At 33.5% G+C, this 24,833-nt stretch overlaps 1 protein-coding gene across 8 annotated transcripts in view; it reads right to left on the bottom strand.

Moving 5' to 3' along the window:
• The window catches only part of HYCC1 (hyccin PI4KA lipid kinase complex subunit 1), a 118,187-nt gene that overhangs the window by 43,907 nt on the left and 49,447 nt on the right, over positions 1-24,833 (bottom strand). For 4 of the 8 annotated variants that reach the window (XM_019031695.4, XM_063708402.1, XM_063708404.1 and 1 more), the window contains 4 exons: positions 24,479-24,595; positions 21,311-21,398; positions 20,341-20,500; positions 1,346-6,230 (listed from right to left, as the gene is read on the bottom strand). In XM_019031695.4, the coding sequence (XP_018887240.1) occupies positions 5,656-6,230; positions 20,341-20,500; positions 21,311-21,398; positions 24,479-24,595 (940 nt within the window). In that variant the 3' untranslated portion in view covers positions 1,346-5,655. Of the gene's footprint in view, positions 1-1,345; positions 6,231-7,024; positions 7,316-20,340; positions 20,501-21,310; positions 21,399-24,478; positions 24,596-24,833 lie in introns of those variants that run through there. The other 4 variants (XM_019031697.4, XM_063708403.1, XM_019031699.4 and 1 more) reach the window with 2 other exon arrangements.

The raw sequence follows: 24,833 nt of genomic DNA on the forward strand, positions 1-24,833 counted from the left end.
AACATAATGCAAAGAAAATAATAACTACAACTGGTTGTAAAAAATCTTTCACTACAATTATAAAACAGTTATCTTGATATTAACAAAGTCAGGTTGTAGGAGGTGAGTCAACTATGTGGACTACTGGAGTTACTGGAAGAGTGCATATTGTATAGGACAAAATACTGCTTACAAAATCACCACTCTGGTTCTCTACAAGTACCCTTCTAAGAGTAGTTAAGAACACATTTCCTAAATTACTTAGTTCCTTAGATGAAATGGAATTAACCAAACATATAATCAACTACAAGCCAGGAATTTTTTCAAGTGTCTAATAGGTTAATAGGTTCTTGTTTCCTTTTTTTTTTTTTTTTTTTGAGATAGAGTCTCACTCTGTTGCCCAGGCTGGAGTACAGTGGCATGATCTCGGCTCACTGCAGCCTCCGCCTCCCAGATTCAAGCGATTCTCCTGCCTCAGCCTCCCGAGTAGCTGGGACTACAGATGCCCGCCACTATGCCTGGCTAATTTTTGTATTTTTAGTAGAGATGGGGTTTCGCCATGTTGGTCAGGCTGGTCTTGAACTCCTAACTTCAGGTGATCCACCCACCTCGGCCTCCCAAAAGGCTGGGATTACAGGTGTGAGCCACCGCGCCCAGCCCTAAGTTCTTTTTTCTAAGTACATGCTATAATGCAATTCATGTAATGCCACTGAGATTTCCTAAAGCCAACAAACAAAATTCTAAAATTGTACTGTTAAAGAAAACACTGAAGACTTATCCTTGATTCTTTTCCAAAGCTAACGTCAACCTAACTCATTTATTCATTAAATGGCTAGATACCTACCACGCACAAAGTCCTACCTAGGTACTAGGGGCATATAATCTCTGTACTCAAGAGATATAGACTCTTTCTTCTTCTTCTTCTTTTGCTTTTTTTTTTTTTAAGAGATAAGATCTCGTTATATTGCCCAGGCTGGTCTCAAATTCCTGGGCTCCAGTGAGCCTCCTGAGTAGTTGGGACTACTACTCACCACACATGGCAATAAAGATTCTAAAGTTAGAAGGACAAAGTGATGTTACCTAAATTTGCCAGTGCTTCTGATATGACAAGTAATCCGCCACTGGTGCATGGCCCATAGAGCTCATCTTCATCTTTGGATGAATACGAGTGGACCTGTCATACTCCTCAGCCCTATGACATGTAAAGCACAAAGCCAGGAATGAGGTCATTGTCTTATCACTTACCCCGAAAAGCTCTCAATGGCTCAACTTACCTAAGTCTTCCTCCTTTATTCTCTTCCTTCTATCAAAACTTCTGCAAATTTTTATAATAATTTTTTAAATAAGTAAACTGATCTGGAAAAAATATTTTTTTCAGTTTTTATTTCAATAAAACAAGAGGCAACACTTGTTGTATAAAGTACTACATTTGGAGAACATTTACACAAATATACAAAAATTCAAAAAACTAAACTCCAGTTTATTTCCATAGCCTTAAGAAGGTAGGGAACACATAAAAATAGCCAAAGTCGTCGTTTATTCTTTAGGAATGTAAACTCTAGGAATACAATTGGAAACAAATATATTTACTATGAAAAGATTAGTATCACTAAATGATTAGAAATAAAGGTAAGAGGTACACAATAAGTTCCATATAAGAGAAAGCAACAATACGTGAAATAAAATCTTGGGTTTATGGTAAAAACTTCCTATTAAGACAAATGTACTCTAAAACTCTACTATAAAAAAACACAAAAACATCTCCCAAAATGTTCGTTGTTAGTTTCTTTAGATATGCACAAGTTACAAAGTATAGAAGACAATATATTTATGCTCTCTGATGAAGAATTTAACAATATTAAACATAAATCTGAATAACTCAAAGTACTGAGTATAATTTTACTAAGCAACAAATGTAGAAGTATAAATTCATGCTCATTAAAGGACTAGAGAGTTTTAATTTTTCATACAAAGACTGGGAGGACACTATTATACATTAATTTCTATCTACAATGCTTAAAGTACCCATCAAATTATTTTTCTTTTTAAGTGGTTTTTAAAAAATATTTTTCAGTTACATTATTCAACATATATATATTTCCTTGATGTGCTTCCCTTTAATACAGATTTATTGTGCCTAAACGCAAACGTTAACCTGCCTTATTTTAAATATTTGTTTAAAATTATGTCTCAGAGTACATCTGTTCTCCGTAATTCAACAGTTTTAACATTTTAGTTTTATTCTTCCAAAATAGGCAAAATCCCTTAAAACTGGGATCATTTTGATCTATTTTGGTTTTAAAAATATATTTCCCTTTAATTCAACTTTTAAAAAAAATGAGTAATATTTGCTGAGCAGTTGCTTCACAATTGAAAAGGGCAATGAAATATTGCTTTTTCAAAACAAACTTCAGGCATCATTTAAATGCTGAGAATTCCAACTCTTCAAGTCTTGAGAGCTTGCCTTAAAAATTTCCATAGTGGTATACAAAGGACTCCAGGGTGCTTTCCTGTGGCTTCAGGAAGGGAAGGGAAGACATTTGCCCTGGGTAGTCTGGGACAGTCCCTTGAAAAGTCTACTTTGTTTCTCTCCCCACTTGGATTCCAAAAAGCTAGTGCTGGCTCCAGTGCCACCAGAATACTCCAGGCCGTTGGGTTTTCAAATGTGAGAGGTTGGGTGATTTCAAGAATCTATAGAGATTTAAAATGTGCAATGAAGCCATAATTTCTGTTCAGATCCTCTGAAATATGGGGTGCAAGACCCCAATTTTGTGTGGAATCCTTCTCATAATAAAAATATTATTCTGGATACTTAGGAGATCTGTGACTATCAGCATCTTTATAAGAAAGTGATCTACAAAAGCTACCCCAATTTTCACATTTGAAAGTTGAGTGGGGAGAAAGTAGTATGGATAATAGTAATGGTTACCATAGTTAAGATTATCCAATTTTCATAATTTCTATAAAAACTTTCAATGTGTAATCCTTATTTAAAATAGTATCAAAGGAACTATAAAAGAATTTTGTTGTTAACATAACTCCGCTCTCCAGAAAATCAATTAGTGCAAATCATTTGAAGCAAAAAATCAGAACCATTTCACTGAGCAAGCCTTCAGCGATTTTTTAAAAAGAATATACAAATGCAAATTTGTTGTGCAGTATATAAAAGGGTGGCACCCCTTTTCATACTTAAAATTTCAGGCATTTACAGCTCTGATTCCATTTATAGTTAACAAGAAAAATATAAAGTGTTGCTTTTTTACCGCAAAAATAAGGATCATTAGCAATCTAGAATTCAAATACTTAAGAAGCCATACGTCAATATTATTAAACTAATTAATTAGCTGTCAAAACCAATGAAGATTATAATGATCTAGTGTCTGACACATTTGATCTAGGGCTGTGAGACCACTGGAAATTCTATATATTAGACGAGTAATTTGTTTGCACTCTGATACTTTCTTCTCATAAAAATCACTTGGGAACCTTGTTAAGAATGCAAATTCTGATTTAGTAGACCTAGAGTGGCACGAAATTCTGCATTTTTAACAAGATACCAGATAATGCCAATCCTACTTACTGGTCCTCAGACCACACAGCTAGCAGAGGTCTAAATGAGGTTCCATTACAGTGATAGAACATGAAAATCTGATCTCTCAGCTGTGTCAGCTAACATTTCCCCAAACTTATTCTACAATGTTTCCTAAGCAACTCAACTTGCTTAAAATGCCAATCTTACAAATTAGTTTTTAATAATACCAATACTATTAGTAACTATGCACAGGGGAAATTCATTGTTAAAGAATGACAAAAAGACATCTGTAAATTCACAGTGATATTTTACAAATATTTTAAATTGTACACAGGGTTCCTATTAAGTTAATACAATATCAAGTTTCACTGCCCGATTGCCTTACAGTTCTTAACTACAATTTATGGCAATAGATCTTATTCCATTCTGTTACTGGAGCGAAAAAAAATTAAATTCATTTATGTCAAAATCCACATTGTAAACAGGGCTAATGAATGAAAACGAGTTCATGCTTTTTGAAGAACTCGGTTTAAACTGGTAGCCAAAGCAGTTGCAGTCAAAACTATGTTCAGAGTATAAATGCTTTGGCAGCCTTCAAAGCATACAAATTTTTCATATATCTGAGCTCTGCATAAGCAGGTACAAGAGGAAAACACTAGCATGCTCTCTTGGTGACTACAGCAAGGGACTATGAAGAAGGAAACCGCTGTGTAGTCACAGTGAAAAAGAGCCAAGAACTGGACAGCTCCTTAGGCCTTCCTCAACGGTCAACTGACTCAGCCTCAGCCCTGCTTTCTCTCTCTCACTCTGAATGATGACTTAAGTACACTTGCTTTACAGGGGAACCGCAACCATAGCCAAAAGGACCACGGCTAGCAAACATCAAACTTTTATTTCCATCTAGAGGTCACATACAGATACATACAAGTTTGTTTCAACTTCTGCCATATCGTCTTTTTAATCTTTACTTTTTAGTTGGGAAGTAACTAAATTGATTATTCTTTTGATATTATACTAAGATATTTAAAAGAGGCCTGTTCACTAACAAGAAAGACATTTCTTTTTTTTCGTGTTTTAAATTTAAGAACACAAACATAAACAACTTTAGTTAATATATAAATGTCCTTTGTCCATATTTCACTACCTTTATTTTCTTTCATGACATTTTATAGATGAAAAATGCATTTGCAGACAAACAATTACATATTATACAGTGGTATCTTGAGAGCTGTGTTGCAAGATTTACACTGATTTCCAGGAAGTCTTCCAATGACGTACGCTCTGAATTATAGGAGTCCAAACTAACTAGGATTTCCAAAGTCCAGCAGTAGGGTAAATCAGCTTTACGGCCTATTATACCTTAATAATTGAAAGGGATCTTCACCTGCTAAATCCAGATCAAACACTTCAAAACAACACACCTACCAGCAATCTGATTTTTGATATAAAAATGTTTCAGAGATAACAACAGAAATGCCTCTACCCATCCCCTGGAAACATATAATATTCTAGGTACTGGGTTACCAGGCATTTTCCAGGGCTTTGAGCAAATCGTTCTAATCATAAAGATGATCTGCTTACAAATATTTTCATCAGGTGCTTTTCATACACATCATTTTTGTCTTTCCACATGCCTGTTTTCAGATTGGCTTCCTGACCAGGAGCTGGAGAATTCCTGGAGTTGTGCCTCTGCCCCATTCTCTATAAAACAGTTCCCATACATGCAGACTCCCTTTGACTCTGAAGGCCAAACACACAGCCACCAAAATAGGAGCTATTAAAAAACCAAACCAAACCAAAATAAGAAAAACCACCTTACAACCTCACATGAGACATAACCAACTTGATTAGACAACCTGTCAAAATTTATTGTCACTGACAATCTTAGTGCAACAATAACAAGAGGAGGGGGAAAAAAAAGACTCAAACCAAGGGGAAAAAATCTTAATCAAGAAATAACAAAACCATATTTCAACTTACTGCAAGCTAGACAATCTTCCCTTCATAAAGTCAGGGGAGCCTTCAGAATTTAAGACATCAGGGCTCCTGTCAGGAATACAGATGAAAGACCCAGGGTACTTTCATAAAGAAGCAAAGTTGTATTTCCAGGTTCACTGGGTTATGGGAGAAAAATATGTTACTAATTAATCTGTGGACAGAGTAATGCTAATACTAGGAGGTCTCTGCTGACCTGATTGATGCTTCATTGGAAGTTCAGTTCTTTCTGAAACGTAAATAAGCTTTTCTTCTTGGAGACTACAAGCGGAAAACCTATTGGCATCTGTCCCAGCCCCACAACCAACAGCAGATGACGGGTTATGTGGGACTGTGACACCACTGACTTGTTCAAAGGATTTACTAAATACAGTCGCTGCGGTCTTAGCCAAACCATGGCTACTAGGCTTAGGTAGGGATTGGCTGGTTGTTAAAGTAAGTCTCTTCAAAGAGAGAAGCTCAAGATTCTCACTTTGGGCTCTCTGAGTTTGTTTTCGAGCAAAGTGATCTTTGCAAGATTCCCCTGTAGTTTCTTTTTCTTTTCCTCCAGTTTTGCTTCCTCCTGACCGTCTGTGGTTCTTTCCTATACTTGGCTTGTTACTACAATTGTGACTACTGTTTGATAAACCCGACTGGCTGGTACTAGACGCAGCCCTGGAATAAAATCCCTCGTCAACTTCAGATATCTCCATCAGTTCTTCTTGACCTGTTAATTCTGTATTTCCTAAACAAAGAAATGACAAAGATTAATTAACATTAAGTATTTTAAGCAATCTTTTTAAATGATTAACACCAAATCAGTTATGCTTTAAATAAATTAAGCTTTAGCATAATTTATAAAGCAACAGATTATAGAAAATCAAAGGATAAATCAAAACATTTATTATAAAAATGTCAAAAATAGTTCACTGTAATTAAATGACAGTAATTTATAGTGTATTAAACAAAAAGCATGCCATAAACCATACCCCATTATGTTTTTAGAAAGAATTCTCCTATTCATGCAAAAAATAAGAAACAATTAGAAATATCACGCAGTAAAACTAGGGGTGAACTCTCCTTCAGTAGCAAAGCAGTATAAAATCAAAGCTCTTACCAAGGAACTTTTAAAAAATTGGTATTAGAATACTTTAAAGACTTTTTTAGAAGGTTGCACTCTATATTGTAGATTATTTTATCAAATTAAAAAAATCTAGACTATAAATATCACAAGCTCAAACATAAAATTCTATATACATTATCCTTCATAACAAAGATGGCAAAAAGACAAAGCCGAAAAAGTAATTTTAGAACTCCAAACATAAGCAGAAAATTATTTTAGAAGGAATTTTCTGCCTCAGTTTTCATAAAAATTTACTCAAAGACAATAAAGGTATAATCATTCCAAAGAGCATTAAGAGTCATTGAGAAATGTGGTGCATAATTCATGCATTTGGATTAGATTACATGCAAAATTTTTGTGACTGTGCAACTGCTGCTTAACATGCATCAGTGGCCCTTTGCCTTAAGATACCTTGGAGTGCAGCTATAAAGTGCTCTGCTAAAACTGCACTCTGCCAGGTGAGTTTATTCCATCCTCCATCATTTTTCTTACAGATTTTTGCCTCCTGATCTCTGGCAAGCCTTTGCTCTCAGTTCTAGGATCTGTGGCTGTTTCCTGCACACCCTGTACATGCTGAGCATCAATCTCTCCTAGTGTTCTGCCTTTTTCCCCATTCCCGGTTCTCTCTCCGGCCACATTTGTGACACTAATCTCAGGAATGACAAGGATGCCCAATTCAGTAGCATCATTATTGTTGTCAGGTTGCTCTAGAATTGAAGATGATAAGACAAAATGATGGATGAAAACAAAACAAAAATGTGAAATGAGAAAAGCAAAAGACTCAAAACAAAAATTAGATGACTGAATGTTATGAATTAAGCCAAATATTTGCACTGTAGCAATTTCTATAATTTATAATACTCTGACAGCACCAGAGACAATAGGGTCATATTCTTTAATTTTAAATGACAAACAAAAAATTCACAGAGCATCAATTCACGTTCTGAATTTTTTCACACACACATTTCACATGGAATATGAAAGATAAATTTTCTAATAAATCAAAATAAAATTTGTTTTTAAATTGTTCTTTTTGTATTCTTTGGGTAATTTTCTAGTGTTTTTAAGATAATATGGTGACCACCTGAATTTATGTCAAGTCTTAGGCAAATGTTCAAGGATCTACAGCCAAGCCTTTAGCTTTTGTCAACATTAGGAACCAAGCCACACAGAAGTTCCCCTTTGTACTCTTAAAATTCTAGTTTTTTTATGAGGCTACATTGAGACTGACTTAATAAACCATGATATTTGGGAAAATGCTTATTCACATATGATATCATGGTTAGTAATGGCACAGGTATAGTTTTTGTCTCACATATACATCATCTATTATTAACAGTAAATATTAATGTGGCTGTGATATAGTTAAGCAGTTGATTTATTCAGACTCATACCAATTTCATAAATTTAGTTCATTACTAGACTAGAGAAAAATAAAAATGGATTTGGAAAAACAAATTTGTTGTCAGCCCTTTATCTGAAAACAGCCATTATAAATGAAACAAAGGAACAAAACTCCTAACTAGTTAATACCTGTAGACATGATTTTATTCTGGTCTTAAATAAGAAAGGCATAATGTTACAAGGAGTTATTCATGTAAATGGGAAAAAGTAACATAAATATACCTAGAAGGTGACAGTAGTGAAACAAAGTTCAAAGCAACATAAGACTATGTAAAACAGCATATACTTTTCAAAAACTGTAGACCACAAACCTGCTTACGGGACATCACCTATATTTTCAAATACTTTCGTGATAGGATTATCAGACTCCCACTAATGATGCTAAAGGCTGAGAAACAGTAACAGGTAGTAAAAGAACAAAGGCCAGAGCCACATATTCCTGTGGTTCCCTAACTTAGCTGCACATTGGTATCACCTGTGCATCTTTAAAAACTACTGCTGCCTGGCTCCAACCCCCAAACATTCTAATTTATAATTAGTGTGAGATATGACCTGGGCATAAGATTTTTAAAAGCCCCAGGTGACTAACGTGTAACAAAGTCTGGGAACCACTGCTCTATTCTGATTCTTTCAAATTTTAAAAACTTAAGATAAAAGTTGTTACGGGTGCCTTGGACACTCCATACCCAGCAGCAATATGCACTTCTGGGAGCCCCTCCTCAAAGCTTCATGGTGCCTCGCACTGCTGAGCCAACACACTGGTATAATTATTTCCCCTTAATTAGTGCTTCATAGGCTTTTGACTAAAGGTTCTCTAAATGAAGTTTTTATTTCCTAGATAGGGTGAAGAATGTCGGTGAGGTAGTAGTGCACTGCTGCTTCTGGGTGCTCTGTAATAAAGGTTTAATGAAACTAAAAACCTCCAACCAAGCCTGTTTCCAATTGCTAACAACTGTCTTCCAAGTGAGGGCAAATAAATTCTTATTGAGGTACATGCCAGAGGTCACTGCAACTGAGATAAAATCGCCATGGCACTGTGGAGTGACAGCCAAGACTTGTTTATTTACATTGTGGAAGCTGTTTCACAAAAGATCTACTGAAGGGATCTCCAGTCCAAAAAAAATCAAACTTCAGAAATTATCCAGACATAAAAAAGGCAATGAATATTAAAATTTAATAAAATTTTAAAAGCTAAGCATAGGTGGCCTAATAGAATACAGAACAATACTTACATTGAATTGCCCTAAGTCGCTTTCTTGAGAGTGTTCACATATATTATTCAATTGTAATCTCAAAACAATCTATTAGTGAGCCTCTGAAGTAGGCAATTTGATTCCCATTTACAGACAAGGAAACTGAAGTTCAGGAAGAGCTACACAACTATTCAGTGGGGGAAGCTAACCAGTAAAATCTTTTAACTTCAAATGTCTCTTCTAACATACTATAAATACTAACTCTAACTCTTCATTCGAGTCCGTTTGAGTTAAATATCCTCTGACATCCCACAGTTAGGTTTAATTTATTCGTGTAGATTCCTGGCCATTTTACAAAAAGCAAATAATTTATTTTGAATGGAGAGCCAGAGAAAATAAAAGTCTGGAAGAAATCCTAGGAAAGTAATAACTCTTGAGTTTAGGTCTGTGTTTTTTTTTAATTGGGTCAATGTTTTAAGAGATGCCAATGAAAGCTGTTAATCTAAAGTGGTGCTTCAATGGCAGAAATTTAGGATTTTGCAAGAAAAACTAGAAAATGACAGGGAGAATATTACATAAAGCAGTACCACGCAACTGAAATGTAATCACATTTATCAGAATAAGGGTCTGCAGCCCAAGAAGTAATGATATTACATTTAAAAAAATCATGGAATTAAATGGCAAGTAGAAAAATGAGATCATGTGTTTTCCCACAAGCATAAGTCTTTACCTAATTAATTGATACTTGTTATCACTCAAAAATGGTTAACAATGGCAGATTTTTTAAACTGCTTATTAAATTTATAAGAAGAGCAAGTAATTCTGTACAGAGCTAGAAAGAACAGAAACATAATTCTCAGGAAAACTACACAATAAAGAAAGATAATTAAGTAATCCAAACAAACATTTGTTACCTAATCTTGCTCTCTATCAGCTCTCCGACTTCTTTCCCTATATAACTCTGTGACCCGACATTCCCACCCACACTGTCTTACTGCTGTCCTGGCTGCTGTCTTCTCCTGGTGGCTGAATGGCTCATTTCCTTACTTCAAATCTTTTTCAAAAATTTCCTTTACAGTGAAGTCTCCCTTGGTCAACCCATCCAAAGTTTTAACAGCCCCCACATTTCACATACCCTCTTCCTTGTTTCTTCTTCTTAGCGCTTAACACTCTCTAACCTACAATTATTTATTTATCTTGTTTCCTAGACCTAAGTTCCATGAGGAAGGAGTTTTTAAAATTTTCTTCTAGTCACTACTATGTATCTAGTACCTGGAAAAGTAGCTTGTATTTAGTAGACACTCAATACATCTTTTTTTGATGAATTGAGTGAATATTCTGTTATGAGATTAAATTATTAGAATAAATAAAAGTGAGAAAACATACAGAAGACATGAGAAGGGTAAGCTGTGAATGTGTTACTTGACTGGATAAATGAAATACATATAGCTTACACTAATAAGAATTTTTATATGGCAAAGAAAAGCAAAGCCTCTTTGTTTTGGAAAAGTGAAGGAGCCGTCTCTAAATGTAGGTTTAGCAAGATGCTTAGGTCAAAAAGATCATTTTTTAAAATCTATTTTTTTATTATGTTATCCAGAGGATGGCATATATAGCTAAAGAGTAGAACTTAAACCTTTCTTTAAGAAAATTGTATAGAAGATACTGTAAGGGAATATAAATGCATAATAAAATAGATTTTGTTTTTCCCAGAACTTAACAATCTATGCAAATGGAGTCATGATTAATCCACACCTTAAAAAAAAAAAAAAAAACAAGTACTTGACTTCAAATAATTCAAAAAGCTCAAAAAAGATCCAAAGAGAAACTTCTCAGGATATATTTTATTTGTGTAACCCCCTATATGCACAAATAGGTAAACTCTCCACATGTAGAAATGAAAGTTAAAGAATACTTTTAATAGACATTTCCAAATTAGTTCTCAAAGGTACTCAAATAATTTTGCCCAAAAAAATTTCTTCCAGCTTTAAGAAAAAAAGTGAAGCAAATTGCAAATATTATTAAAACTGATGACGAAAAGTTGTGATTTCTCTCAAATGTCATTTTATAATCCCAAATATCTATTTTATTATGTCACTTACAAAACCACCTTAGCTTTTGCTTTTATTTGTTTTATGGCTGCCATATTTACTAAAGGTGATAATTTTAATAAAAGAATAATTTATTTATTCATAGAATTTATACATCTCTGTACTCAGATTACTTTGAGTCTAAAGGCATCTGGCTATGACATGGGGTGCTTACGAACTTATTTGTGAAAATAATAAGCTGAAGCTTTAAAAATATAATTTATTATTTGTCTGCATCATACAATTTTTTACATGAATTATGAAAAATACTTTAACTTAGAATAAACCCCAAAACAAAGTCATACACATTCTTTTACAATTTATGAGATGTAGATATTTTAAATGCCATAAAACACCAGAACAAATATCCTTTAATATAGTAATTTTATGTTTATAATATATTCTGTTCAATGGAGAAAAATGTTATCTGTATTCATTAAGCTATTCCTTACAGTGTTATTTATAATAGCAAAACTCAGAAACAAATTTCTTAACATATTAGAAGAATGATTAAGCAAATGATGGAATATTAACTCAATGTGATATCATGTAGCCATTAAAATAACTGTATTTACTAGGAGAACTAGGGAAAATGTCTGACAATATTAACTAAACAAAAACAAAATACCAAAAACGTTTAAATAAGAGTACAACCATGAAAACATACATGCATAGAAAAAACTAAATGAAAATTCTTTAAATACTGGAATTATAAGTAAATATCCCCTAACCTAGTTTACTATCATGTTGTTATACTGTTCTTCAACAAAACAAGAAAAGAAAGAACAACTTGCTCACCCTATGTTATACATTTCTTTATCATTCACTCACTTATTCATGCATTCAACTGAAATTTGTTGAGCACCTGTAATATGTCAGACATTGTTTTAGATGCTGGGGATACAACAGCCAAAAAGATAGATTTTTCCCTCACTATATAATAAGGGAACAGAGCTCACACTGTAATATCGGAACCAAGTAAACAAGAGAATTTAAATAGCAGAAAATGCAATTAAAAAAATAAGATGGGAAAGAGTAAGTAGGGTCGTAGGGGATAAAATTACTTAGATGGGTGGTCTGGGAAAACCTCTTTGAAGAAGAGATGTTTAAGCTGAGGTTTGAATGATGAAAAACTGCTAGCCACACAACAATCTGGAGTAAGGGAAGTCAAGGTACCTTTCACTATTCAAATTTCAGCTCAAATACTCCAAATAACTAGACAATGCCCCTAAGGCAGAATGGCTTAGTATGTTGAAGTGTTAGAATGAAGGAATCTAATGAACCAGGGTGAGAGTGGTCTTAAAGTGAGGTCAAAGCAGTAGTCAAGAGGTCATATCACCAGGATCACATATGCCATAGTACGAAGTCTGGATTTTATTGTGATTACAGTGGATGGCCATTGACAGCTACATGAAAAAACTATTTGCATATCTTTCATACTTTACTAGTCTTTTTTATCAATAGAAGTCACATTCGCGTAACACAAAATACTGAGCATAAACTGTGTCCCGAGTCAGAAAGAATAGCACTGTGGCAATGCTTAACCTGGGCCAGTATTTACAAGGCAGATTAGAGGAAAGCAAAGCTATCACAGAAGCACAGGATGGGACCCTGCAGTTAAAGGGCTGCACTCTGAGCAAGAGCAAAAACAAAGACTAAGATGTCAAAATCTGAGCTCTGAAGCAGTAAGTGGGCTTTCTAGGTAAGAAAAGAGCTGCCTGGGGCATACAGAAAAACAGTCTGGAACAAGACAATTTATATAGACACACCAGTTAGGAGCTATTAGCAGTTTCCATAAGAGAAAAACAGTCAGACCTTTAGCTTTAGTTATATACATGGTAAATGACAGAATTCTCCTTATTGAGGTGGATTCAATTACTCTCAGTAACTCCTTTTGTCATCTTTATTAAGTCTCAAGTTTTAAATAAAATCCAATAGAGAATTGCAACATAAGGCCGCTGCAGGACCAGGTGAATCCTTTATGATTATTACAGATCCTCGTGACCACATAGCACAGACCAAAAACAGGTCAGCAACACCTATTACAAAACTACCTGTAAAAGCTTATTTCTTCCTTGGTGTGCAATGTGCAGCAAATGCTCATAAAAAGGTAGAGAAAGGAGGAGTGCTCAATAATCAATAATAATAAATAATAACTTTCTTAACTACAGCAAGATTTATGTAAGTCCCCCTTAGTAAAAATGTAGAATACAATAATTTACAAACAAGCTTTTTTGCCTCATGAGACCAATAATTCTGTCTCTGGCTGGAAAATTTTTTAACTTCATTTTACCTGGAAATAAAATGAGATTTTTTGTTTTCCTCAAAAATTGTCTAAGTCAGGATTCTGTACACAGTCTTTCTTTCCTCTCTCAAACTTAATATCCACATGTGTCAAACATATCAATGTATTTCAGCTCTTTGGTTAATATGTCTTTTTTCCTTGAGTAATCTAATATTTCCTAATATTTTATTTTGTCCTCCATGTAAGTCCACATTGAAAATGCCAGTTAAAATTCACAAAATTTTTGGTAAGAAAGAAATGCTTATTTTTGTCCAAATGTTTTATCTTCTATATTGGGAAAGAAAATCTGTTCCTCAAATAGCATTTTAGAATCTGAAAGTAATGGAGCTTCTCAAAATGATACTAAAAGTATTTACATTTTTTAAAATAAAACTGCCAGATAATTTTTTATTTTCTAAATTTCCTTAATAAGTATAGACAACCTTTAAAATAAAAACATACACATTATAAATTTTTAATTGCCGATGTAAAAATTATTCCAATAGACAATTCTTTAAAGTTTACTACTTTGGGGTTTAAAATTATTACCATTTCTTTGTTTTTCAAAATGCTTCTTAACTGTTAGCAACTTTATTTCTCCTCAAGTGAAGACTTTTCTCATAGTTGTAAAATCAGATTTACAAAATAAATGTTCCATTTCAAGATTTATTACCATTTACCTTTTGTAGTATCTAGAAAGACAACCTTAAATGCTTAAAAATATTTATAAACAATTATTATTTATAATATTTACTAAAATACACCCATTATAATTTTTCAGATTTGTTCAATAATTAGTACTTCCTTGCTTTATCAATGTTATTATACAGCAGAAATTTATTAGAATTTTCTAAATCAATAACCAGTTTTAAATGTTTTCCAATATGAATTGCAATCTTTTATCTTTTCTTTTTTCATCTAATAAGCTAGTACTAAACCACTGAATAAGCAAATTATGAAACAAATCACTTTTTTGTTTTTTTAAATCTCTTTGAACTCTGTTATAATCATTTAACTTTATTTAAATATGATGGCATCCACTAAAGAGAAGCAATTATTTTAAATGCTGAAAAATGCAATAAAACTGCTTTAACAACATGAAACTGTACTTTCTTTTTATTTCAACTACATAAATTTCATTTAGTCTGATTGTTCACATAAACACTGCATATAATTAAATATTCTAAAATTCTTGCAGTACTTATTTTGCATCATTAAGTTAGAAGACTTAAAAATATATACAGTTGCTACTTGTAATTCTTTTTTACTACTTAAAATTTTGTACTCTTGGATCCCCTAACTGAAAATAATTAAATGCATTGTTATTAAAATAAACCATTTAACATATGCCAGGACCAAAAGTAGGGAAACATTGAAAGTATCTTGTTTATAAACATTCCTTTTATTATTGATACCTACTAGTTGCAAACAGTTATAACTGTACCTAAATAAGAAACATAAATTTTGTCTATGTAATTTCTATCTTTATATTAACTTGGGATTGAAACAATAAAAACATTTTTAAAATCCTTACTGTAATAGTGATATACACATTAGAAAATAAAGTTAGAGTACTATACCCCAGTACCACAGAACACACAAAAAATCTTTAAAGTAATTGTTACTATTATATAACGTGTATTTTTGCGTTTGATGCTATACTCAAACTAAACAAGTTTAACTCAAATTGAGAAAATCCAAATTACAAGTTTCAAAAACTTACAGTTTTGGGAAAGTACTAAAGAATCACAGGACAATTTGAATAGCAAACTAGCTAATAAAAACTTATTAAGAATACACTTATTGTGTAGCTAGTAAAACAAACAAAACTGTTCTTAATTAATTAATAATCTACCTTTATGTAGTGCTTTAAAGTAAACCAAATGTTTTCACTTACTTGTCTCATTATCTCACAAAGGCACAAGTGGGAAGAATGATGGGCAGCAATAAAAAAATCGAGATTCCACTGGATAAGCCTTTTGATTAGTTGGCAAAAAATATAAGCACTCATTATTTGGAACTATAACTTAATTAAGGGACTTTTATAGAATGAATGACTAGTATTACAATAACTATTTTGAAAGAAAGGAGGAAATCTCTTACATTGTTCCAAGTATAGATAATTTCTTAAAAAGTGGAAGAAGAATGAGTAATCATGGTAGTAGTAGTTGTCGTGAACAGAGAGAAAATAGCAATTAGATTTGCTCTAGAAAAGGAGGAAGGAATGGAAAAACACAAGGAAATAAACAAGTATAAATTGTATACTAGAATACTGGAGTGGTAGAGAACTTTTCAGGGACTTAAGAAAAGGGGCTTTTTAAAATAGCTGAAATGGTAGATGATGAAGGTATCTTTGGAAACGACATTTAAGAATGACTATAGAATTAAAGCATAATTATAAAGAAATAACTTTCTATTTTCCTTTAACTTCTTTTTATTTTTAAAAGGAAATAAATATTTAAGTAAAATTGAATTTTAACTATTAACTTGAAAAATTAATGAATTATTTTACTAAATTTTATCTCATTTTTCTTACTGGAATTTTCATTTTGACTTTTATTATGGTCATAATCTATTCAGTCTTCTCTAAACTTATTGAATGCTTTTTCAAGTTTATTTTATTATTATCTTCCTCCCACTGTGTTTTACTTTCAAATTATGACTTCTAGACAGCCCTCAATTTGTAGGTGACTTGAAAATCTATGTTTGAAAAAATACACCTTTGCCTTGAATTATTTGCCATCTATAGACTAAATTAAACACAATATGCATAAAAGAATAAGCAACACATAAAGCTTTTAATTCTGAAATTACGTTCCTTAAAAGTCAAAAGCAGCAATTCTACATTGTAATTTTATTTCCCAAACATATTTACTGACATAAAATTATGAAGTCATTAGAATTTTCTCAAAGATTTAAACACAAAGTTTAAAAAATTTGAAAAACACATTAAGTTAGGCCATGTCCATACAATTGTTTAACTTAAACTGAAAAATGGGGCAAATCAAGCAAACACACCATTAGTTGTCAAACAGATCTCTCCAAAATAATACCTCAGTTGAAACCAACCTTTCTTTAAAAATCATCCTATTTAATTGACATGAGGATGCACTGTCTGGTCAAAATTTAAATTATAGGTCCTTACAAATGTACCACTCTGGTGCGGGATGTTGATATATTGGGGAAGGCTATGAATGTGGGGTCATGAGGTATTTAAGAACTCTCTTATTTTCCACTCAATTTGGCTGTTAACCTAAAACTGCTCTAACAAATAAAGTTTACTAAAAAATAAAAAATAAAAAACAGAGCCAAGCAAATAACAGGACTGGTCAAAATACAATTCTAGAAACTTGAGTTGATAACAACAGCAAAACCATGGCCAGAGATGCGTATTCTGAAATGTGTAGAAATGTTAAGGATAAAGTAATTTTTAAACTTCTATTATAATACTTTCCATTAAAATATGTTGTGAATAATTCTTAACCTTAAGAAAAAAATGGCAGATCTATGAAGCGTTAGAGAATCCTAAAATACATTCTAGGATAGCTTTAAAATATTTTAAAATGTAAACAATTAAAACTTTTCAAAATTCATTTTAAAAACACTACAATGTGAGATTGGGCTGTAAAGAAAATTGAAAGATTCTTCTGTTACTGATAATAAAAGAGAATAAATGTCCACTAATTGCTCTAATTTAATGTATTTGTTGGCTGTGTAATAATTTTTGGTGACTCAGATATGCAAACACACCAGTACATTCACATGGCTTAATTACGTATATTCTTTCATGGTAAAGGGAGATAGAAAAAAAAAAAGCAAAAAGGAAAGCTTTACTTGGCTTCTTCCATGAGAAAACCTCATTCACTCGTTTCCCTCTTCTACCCAGAAAAGATAGAAAGAGGAGAAATTAGAGGAAATGCAATAATAAATAAAGACAAATAAGTAAAAGAAAAAGAGAAGAGCTCCAACAGAAAAAAGAAAAAAGGGCCAATTGCTTTCTTCTTTCCAAAAACTAGGAAAACAAAGAGGCAAGGAGAAAGAGAAAAAAAAGAATATTTCTTAAAGTTCATGCTTCTCGTCCCTTCTCCTTTCCCAATCCTCATCACCACTGGCTTAAGGTGGGATATTCCTTTTTTCTACTGTATGATAGATACAGCTGAGGGTTTGGGAAGAAATTTGTCCTACTGTGAGGGTTGGTGTGGTGAGGGAATAGTGGGGATATGAGTGGGTGGAATGGGAAACACATTTAGAGTTCCATTAAATATAGAAACTCTAAATGTATTTTCATACAGCCATAAACTGAACTTACATTCTATAGTCCTATGTTTCAGAAACATTATGAGATAAAAAGGCTGTTGTGGCTCACCCTGGGATCTACAAGCCCTTTAACATTGTTTCTAAAGAAATGTATAAATAAATTTTGTTTTGATTTATATATAAATATTAACAATAGAATTTATATATTAACACAATTAAATTTAAAAATCTATAATTTGAGAAATTTGTAATTTATATATAAACAAAATTAAATTTAAAAATCTATTTATAATTTGAGAATTGTCTATATATCTAAGAAGTACAGCAAAGGTGTCTACCTTCCCCACAGGAAGCCAGTGCCTGTTAGAGAGCCTAGAACAACAATGTGTTCAAGTAGGAAGCAGGACGATGAGGATGGAAAATAGAAACCTTTTAAATTCAGCCGAACATGGTAACTTTACTGCTCTAGAAGGGAAAGCCAAGACTACCCTAAAAAGGGAGGAGACTGCAACCTACCTGTAGAGGCAAATAAGAAGGACTTAAGAGTATTTTAGAGTCCAATGGATAAAGGGGATTCACACTAAAGAAGAGTGATAAACAAGGCTAAGCTGTATTCTGTACCTGTTCCATGCATGTGACTTACTTTTTATAGTTCATTCATTTCTATATTCTCATCAGTGACTTTATTGTTATAATAAACGGAGTTTCCCAAGTGTTAGAATTGTGAAGGGGGACAGGTGATAAGAATGCTACTTTAATGAGGGTACAATCCTAAGACAGAGTGCTAACCCCTCAAGTGGCAGCCAAAATACAATCTGGAAGATATGTAAGAATCTGCTAGAAACAATACATTCAAGCAGTCTTTTCTCTTGTTTTGTAATTTTTTTCCTATAAAATATGTCTGGGAAATGGCTTCCATTTTGTTGCAGGGTACAGACCTCCTTGTTTAAATGTACGCCTGGACATGCACACATACTCTCTCTCATACACACACATATGCACAAATACAAGGGAGCATCAATATTTCACATTTTTAACTGCAGGATCTACATTTCTCTCCCAAATTCCCAATATGTCTACCTAAATAGCAAGAAGGAAAGTGGAAAAGAAATTAAAATTCATTCTTGTGCTTCCTGTAGCAGTAGCTTAGAAGCAATTATGGCCACAGTAACCACTATGATCTGCTTCATTGCCTCCGTGCCTGTTTTCACACATTAATGCCAAAACAGAAAAACCAATCTCAGGGTAAACCACATCTAATTAAATTACTTTCTACCTGTAATCTAGCCCCATTCAGTAGCATAATTTTCACTGAAGAAGCTGAAGTATGTTTAGACTGCATGTTTTAAATGGTGGTATAATTTGCCTTGCTATTGGCAAACATCACCGCCTCTTTTATGCTTTCCTATGGAACTTTCAAGAATTGCCACACTTTAAAAACACCAAAAATGATCACTAGGTAAGCTGGATAATCATTATTCTTTTTTGACATACAATCACCTAGATTCTTTAAGTGAAAACAATAGCAACTGTTCTCATCACCAACTTTCTAGTTTACCATAAATAGCTCCATTCTTCTCCTTTCCCATTTTCTCTATAGAAACCACAACACAACCGGTACTAAATATACCAAAAGGAACTACTATTTTCACCTCAGTTTACAGGAAGAAGAAAATAGAGAATGGATTTTGTTTTACCTCTAATATACATGTTTGCTTAGGGTAAAGAAGTAGCTTTTTGCTTCCCACCATGGTTACCTTCTGAGGAAGGTGATAATTTCCTTCTTAGACTGGTTGTTGACACTACAATAACTTCTAGATAGGAGGGAAGTTATAAAAATAATATGAAATTAAATAAAGAACAATAAATTAAAAGACAAGGGAGGGAAATGGGAAAGCACTGAGAAAGCCATAGTGAATGAAACTGACTTCCAATAAAATTTTAAAATAATAAAATGAAGCAGACAAGAAGGGATATATATATATATACACACACACATACACAGAATTTTGAAAGAAAATTAACTTCAAGAAAATACAAACAACTAGTGTTGCGTCAACACTATGGCATTCTTTACCAGAAAGTCCAGACAAGGTGTTTAAAGTCCCTATTAGTTGTTCTACTTCAATATGTAAATTCACTTGCTTAAGAGTTCATTGAGAAATCAGAAATATTAATTAAGGAACATTTGCAAATACTTTTGAATACAAGCCCAAAATGTATGAGTAATTTTAAAATGCATTTTCCTTATTCTCCTACTGAAGTAACAATTTCAAAATGAATATGATTTTTAAATAAATTTTCATTCATATGTGTAACATAAGGGGCTCCATTTTTCTTATTGCCTATTGCTCCTAGATAATAAATTAGGAGTTAAGGGCAACTCCACACCTCTTTCTTCCAGATTACTATTTACTGAAGTTAGAAGTTATAGCTCCATAAGTACAGTGAAAAATGTAAAAGAATCAACAATGGTTTGACTTGAAGAGTTACGTATTTCTTACCATGTCTTTTCCACCTATGACCCCTTATTGACATGCTGGTTACTGCATTTCTTGATATTCGAGAGGAAGTTGGTGTGATTTCAACTTGAATACACCTTGTACCTTCCTTATTAGATTTCATGGGACCATGAGGCAATGAAGCCTTTATTGCATTAGCAACCTAAGGAGAAAAAATATAGTTTAAGATCAACATGAGCAGATGTATTATCTAACCCTTAGATAAAACATGATGCTAAACAGGCTTATACAAAGAGGCTCTTCCCAAGCATTTTATAAGATGATACAGAAATCCTCTAAGATAAGAATAGGAAGCTAAGAGGGAAATTCATGGTTTAAAAAATATGTAAATGGTAAAGGTAAAAATTTCAAAATATTCAATTAGATTTCCAAATGCCTAATGTTAATTAATAAATGCAGCTAAAGTATGTTAAGGAGAACAATTCTCATAAGTTAAAAAGACAGGTGTCTAGGAAGTCGGTCTAATAAAAAGTTTTATTTTGGCCAGGTGCAGTGGCTCACGCCTGTAATCCCAGCACTTTGGGAGGCCGAGCGGGGCTGATCACCTGGGGTCGGGAGTTTGAGATCAGCCTGACCAACATGAATAAATCCTGTCTCTACTAAAAATACAAAAAATTAGCTGGGCATGGTGGCACATGTCTGTAATCCCAGCTACTCGGGAGGCTGAGGCAGGAGAATTGCTTGAAACCGGTAGGCAGAGGTTGTGGAGAGCCGAGATCGTGCCATTGCACTCCAGCCTGGGCAACAAGAGCGAAACTCCGTCTCAAAGAAAATTTAAAAGAAAATTATTTGTTACTTTTCTAAGTTATAAAACTTCCATGTATAACAAGAGCATGAATACACTGAGTATTAATGACATATTAATGAACTATGAATGGCTCTCTCTCAATTTATAGTTCTAAATTGAGAAATCTTAAATTATAAAATTTACATAAATAAGTCAGGCACCTACCAGCAATGGCTCTGGATATAATTCTAGCTGGGCTCTGTATATAATATCATCCAGTGCTTTTTGAGCTAGATCCCATTCTCCATTATAACTATAAAATTAGATGAATTAAATGAAGAAATTTTAATTATTTATATAACTGAACAAAATACAATGAGAAACTATCTTTACTGAAGAAAATAAAAGATCATATTAGCACATTGCTTAACATTCTACTCCTCTTAAAAATGTATTTTTAAATCTTTGAATTCCTTTCAATTGCATCTAAATGCCTATTAATAGCAAAGAAAATTTTATAGATGTACGTTTCTTCTCTAAAGAACATGACTATTTATAGAACAGAAATAAAAAAAGCTAAGGCAATTTCAAAGCATTTTATACTTTCAAAGCAAATCAGAGAATAATAAATTATATACCTTAGAAAAATGTTCAGAACACTTTATGGCCAAATTACTCTGTAACTCCCACAGTTTTTAATGAGAATCTACTACCAATGTGGCTTGCAGTATCCTGAGTAGTTATTTCTTTGCGTTCTGATAATCACTTAGAAGTGTATTTGCTACATGTTGCAAATAGCAGAGCAATGTGAGGGAAAAAGTGTGTGTGCATGTGTGTGTGTGTCTGTGCATGTGTGTGTGTGTGCATAATTTTCAAAGATATGCCAAACCCTTCCTAAAAATCAGCTAAATTACAAAAATGAACAGGGATATAGTGGCTTGATCAACTTCCAACAAAATAAAGAGGTATAAATTACATCAAGAGTGCAAGCAAGGCCTAAAAACTGGCAAGAACATTGCTCCCACCATAAAAACAAGATAAACCCAGGTAATCTACAAAATCATAAATTCTCAAGAATCCATCAAAGAGCCGAGGTAACAAGGGCTTCCACATAGCTGGAACCCTAAAGGGAGACAAGTGCCTCTAAGGAGAGATGGGCCACAATACAAGCAGGTAAGAAACATTTAGCTAATTTTCTTAACAAATTCCTAGAAGCCAAATTGCTAAAAGATAACTCATGGGCTAGCAGGAGAGTACAGAATCTCTAAAAGCACATACAGGTGGGAGCCTGTATCCACCACAGGCTCTTCGCCATAAATCTCCTTTAGGCACTCACAAGAAAAACTAGAAACAGGGCAGGTCAGAGGAAACTGCCCTTGATGGTATAGGCCTGAAGGAAAAGAGTAACCACTCCTGTGAGAAAAGTGCAAAGAGCCAGCCAGATGCCTTTATCACACGGAACAAAAATTTTAAAGCCTTTGGGGAAAGAGCAGCAAACCCTTTCACCCCCCAGGGTACAAGTGAAGACCAATTTGGCTCTGAGGGTAAGAAAAAAAAAAAAAAAAGCAAAAAACCTCTCATTCTATGCCGAGATAAGTAGGAGGGGTCATCTCTGAAGGGGCAGGACCACTGAGAAACCCCCATCCCTGAGATGCAGGGACATGGGATCAGCCTAAAACTGAGGCTGGACCAGGACAACAGAGAACACTACCTCCACCCATTTCCACGCCCCCCCCCCCACCCAACCCCACCACCGCCCCAGCCACCACCAGGCTAGTGCACACCCAGAACCAAGCAACAGAACTCTACTGCTGGAGGAAGGGGTGAGAACATGGAGAGAAACCTATCTGCAGTGGAGGCATACAGAGAAGGCTGAAAGCTGAGGACGAAGCAGGAGTATTAAGAAAAACCCTCCAGCAATCCAGCTCTCCACCTAAGTACCAGGTAGCACTAGAGGAATTTGAAGCAGATGGTGCCCTGAGGGTAACCATAACAACAAAACCCAATCCTAGGTCACTTCTGCCTATAATAATTCCACTAGCAGCCTAGAAGAGGCATGCCCATTTCCTGTCATAAATAATATTTACCTCAGTCTCTACTGTCCTACTGCTAAACAAAATCATGAACAATCAAAAATTACAAGGCACATGAAAAGCAAAACAAACAAGACCAACTCTGTCAAGAGATAAAGCAAGCAGTGGAACTAAATTCATAGATGACCTAAATGTTGAAGTTATTTGGGAAATTAAAATAACTATGACTAATACACTAAAGGCTCTAGTGGAAAAGATGGACAACATGCATGAACAGATGAAGATTTCAGCAAAGAGACGGGAACTACAAGAAAGAGTCTAATGAAATGGTTAGAAATAAAACACGGTAACAGAGATGAAAAATGCCTTCAGTGGTCTCCTTTCTAGACTTGATCTAGTCAAGGAAAAAAATCCATAAATGCTGAAGATATAGCTAACAGAAATTAATCAAACTGAAACACAAAGAAAAAAGATAAAATAAAGTAGATCAGAGCATCCAAGAACTGTGGGACAATATTAATGGTCTAACACAAGGGTCAGAAAATTTTTTCTTAATGGGCCAGACAATAAGTATTTTAGGCTTGTGGGCCGTACAGTCTCACCTATTCAACTCTGCCATTGCAACACAAAAGCAGCCAAAGACAATACATAAACAAACAGGCATGACTGTATTGCAAAAAACTTGACAAAAACAGGCATCAGGCCAGACTGGGCCCACAGATCATAAATTCTGCCTTTATTAAAGTTTATAAATTCTGTCTTCAAAAAGTTTATACTCTACTAGAGAAAATTAAAAGTATCAAGTGAATATAATGCAAAGTAAATGAGATACATATAATAAGAGAATCATAAAGTAAAAGATAGGGTTCAAAGAAAAATGCTAGTACCCAAGTCATCAGGTAAGACTGAGACTGAGTGCCAATATTAGAAACTAATAGAAAGCTAATAATAAACTATTTCTAATCAAAGAGGCTCTGAAATTTTTTTAAGAGCTAAAGTTTCTGGCAATGGAAAAATATATTTCTTGAGGAAAAAAAGCTATTTGGAAATTATAGCAAAAAAAAAATGAAGAAAGGGACCATGAATATATTTAAGTGTTACTAATTTTCATTCCGTCCTTGAATTTAAGAAAGATGATGAAGTGTTTTAGTTGGTTAGAAATTCTTCAGAACTTTAAAAGATATGTTTTAAACTAAGATAATAGTTTTAAAGTATTAAAACTATTATCAAGATCTTCATATTTCACAAAAAGTATGCAAATCACTTATCTATTGACATTATAATATAGTGACAATAGATTAACAGACTATAATTTTCCAAAGAAATTAAATGTTTATTTCGCATATGATGAGATACTTACAAGGCAAAATAAATCCCTGTTAACATTTGCACCATGAATCCTGAAGAAACTGGTATCCTGCTACTTATACCTTTGTATTTTCTTACATGTTGTCGAGGATATCCACAAACACAGATTCTAGAAAAACCAAAATAAATGTATTTCTAAAATTGGTAAAATTTTAGGTGATTTATTTTAACATTTATAAGCCAACAATGTACTAGGTACACTTTCATAACAAACCTAATATTTATGAAACAAAGAATCTTTCCAAACAGAACATTTGTCTGTAATATATTCCTGAGTAAGTTATACCAGGAAAAAACATAAAGCTGAGGTATGTTGATACATGGAGTAAGTGAACCAGATTCACTTA

This window comes from Gorilla gorilla, chromosome 6 (assembly GCF_029281585.2).
Source record: "Gorilla gorilla gorilla isolate KB3781 chromosome 6, NHGRI_mGorGor1-v2.1_pri, whole genome shotgun sequence".
NCBI classification, from domain to species: Eukaryota; Metazoa; Chordata; class Mammalia; order Primates; family Hominidae; genus Gorilla; species Gorilla gorilla.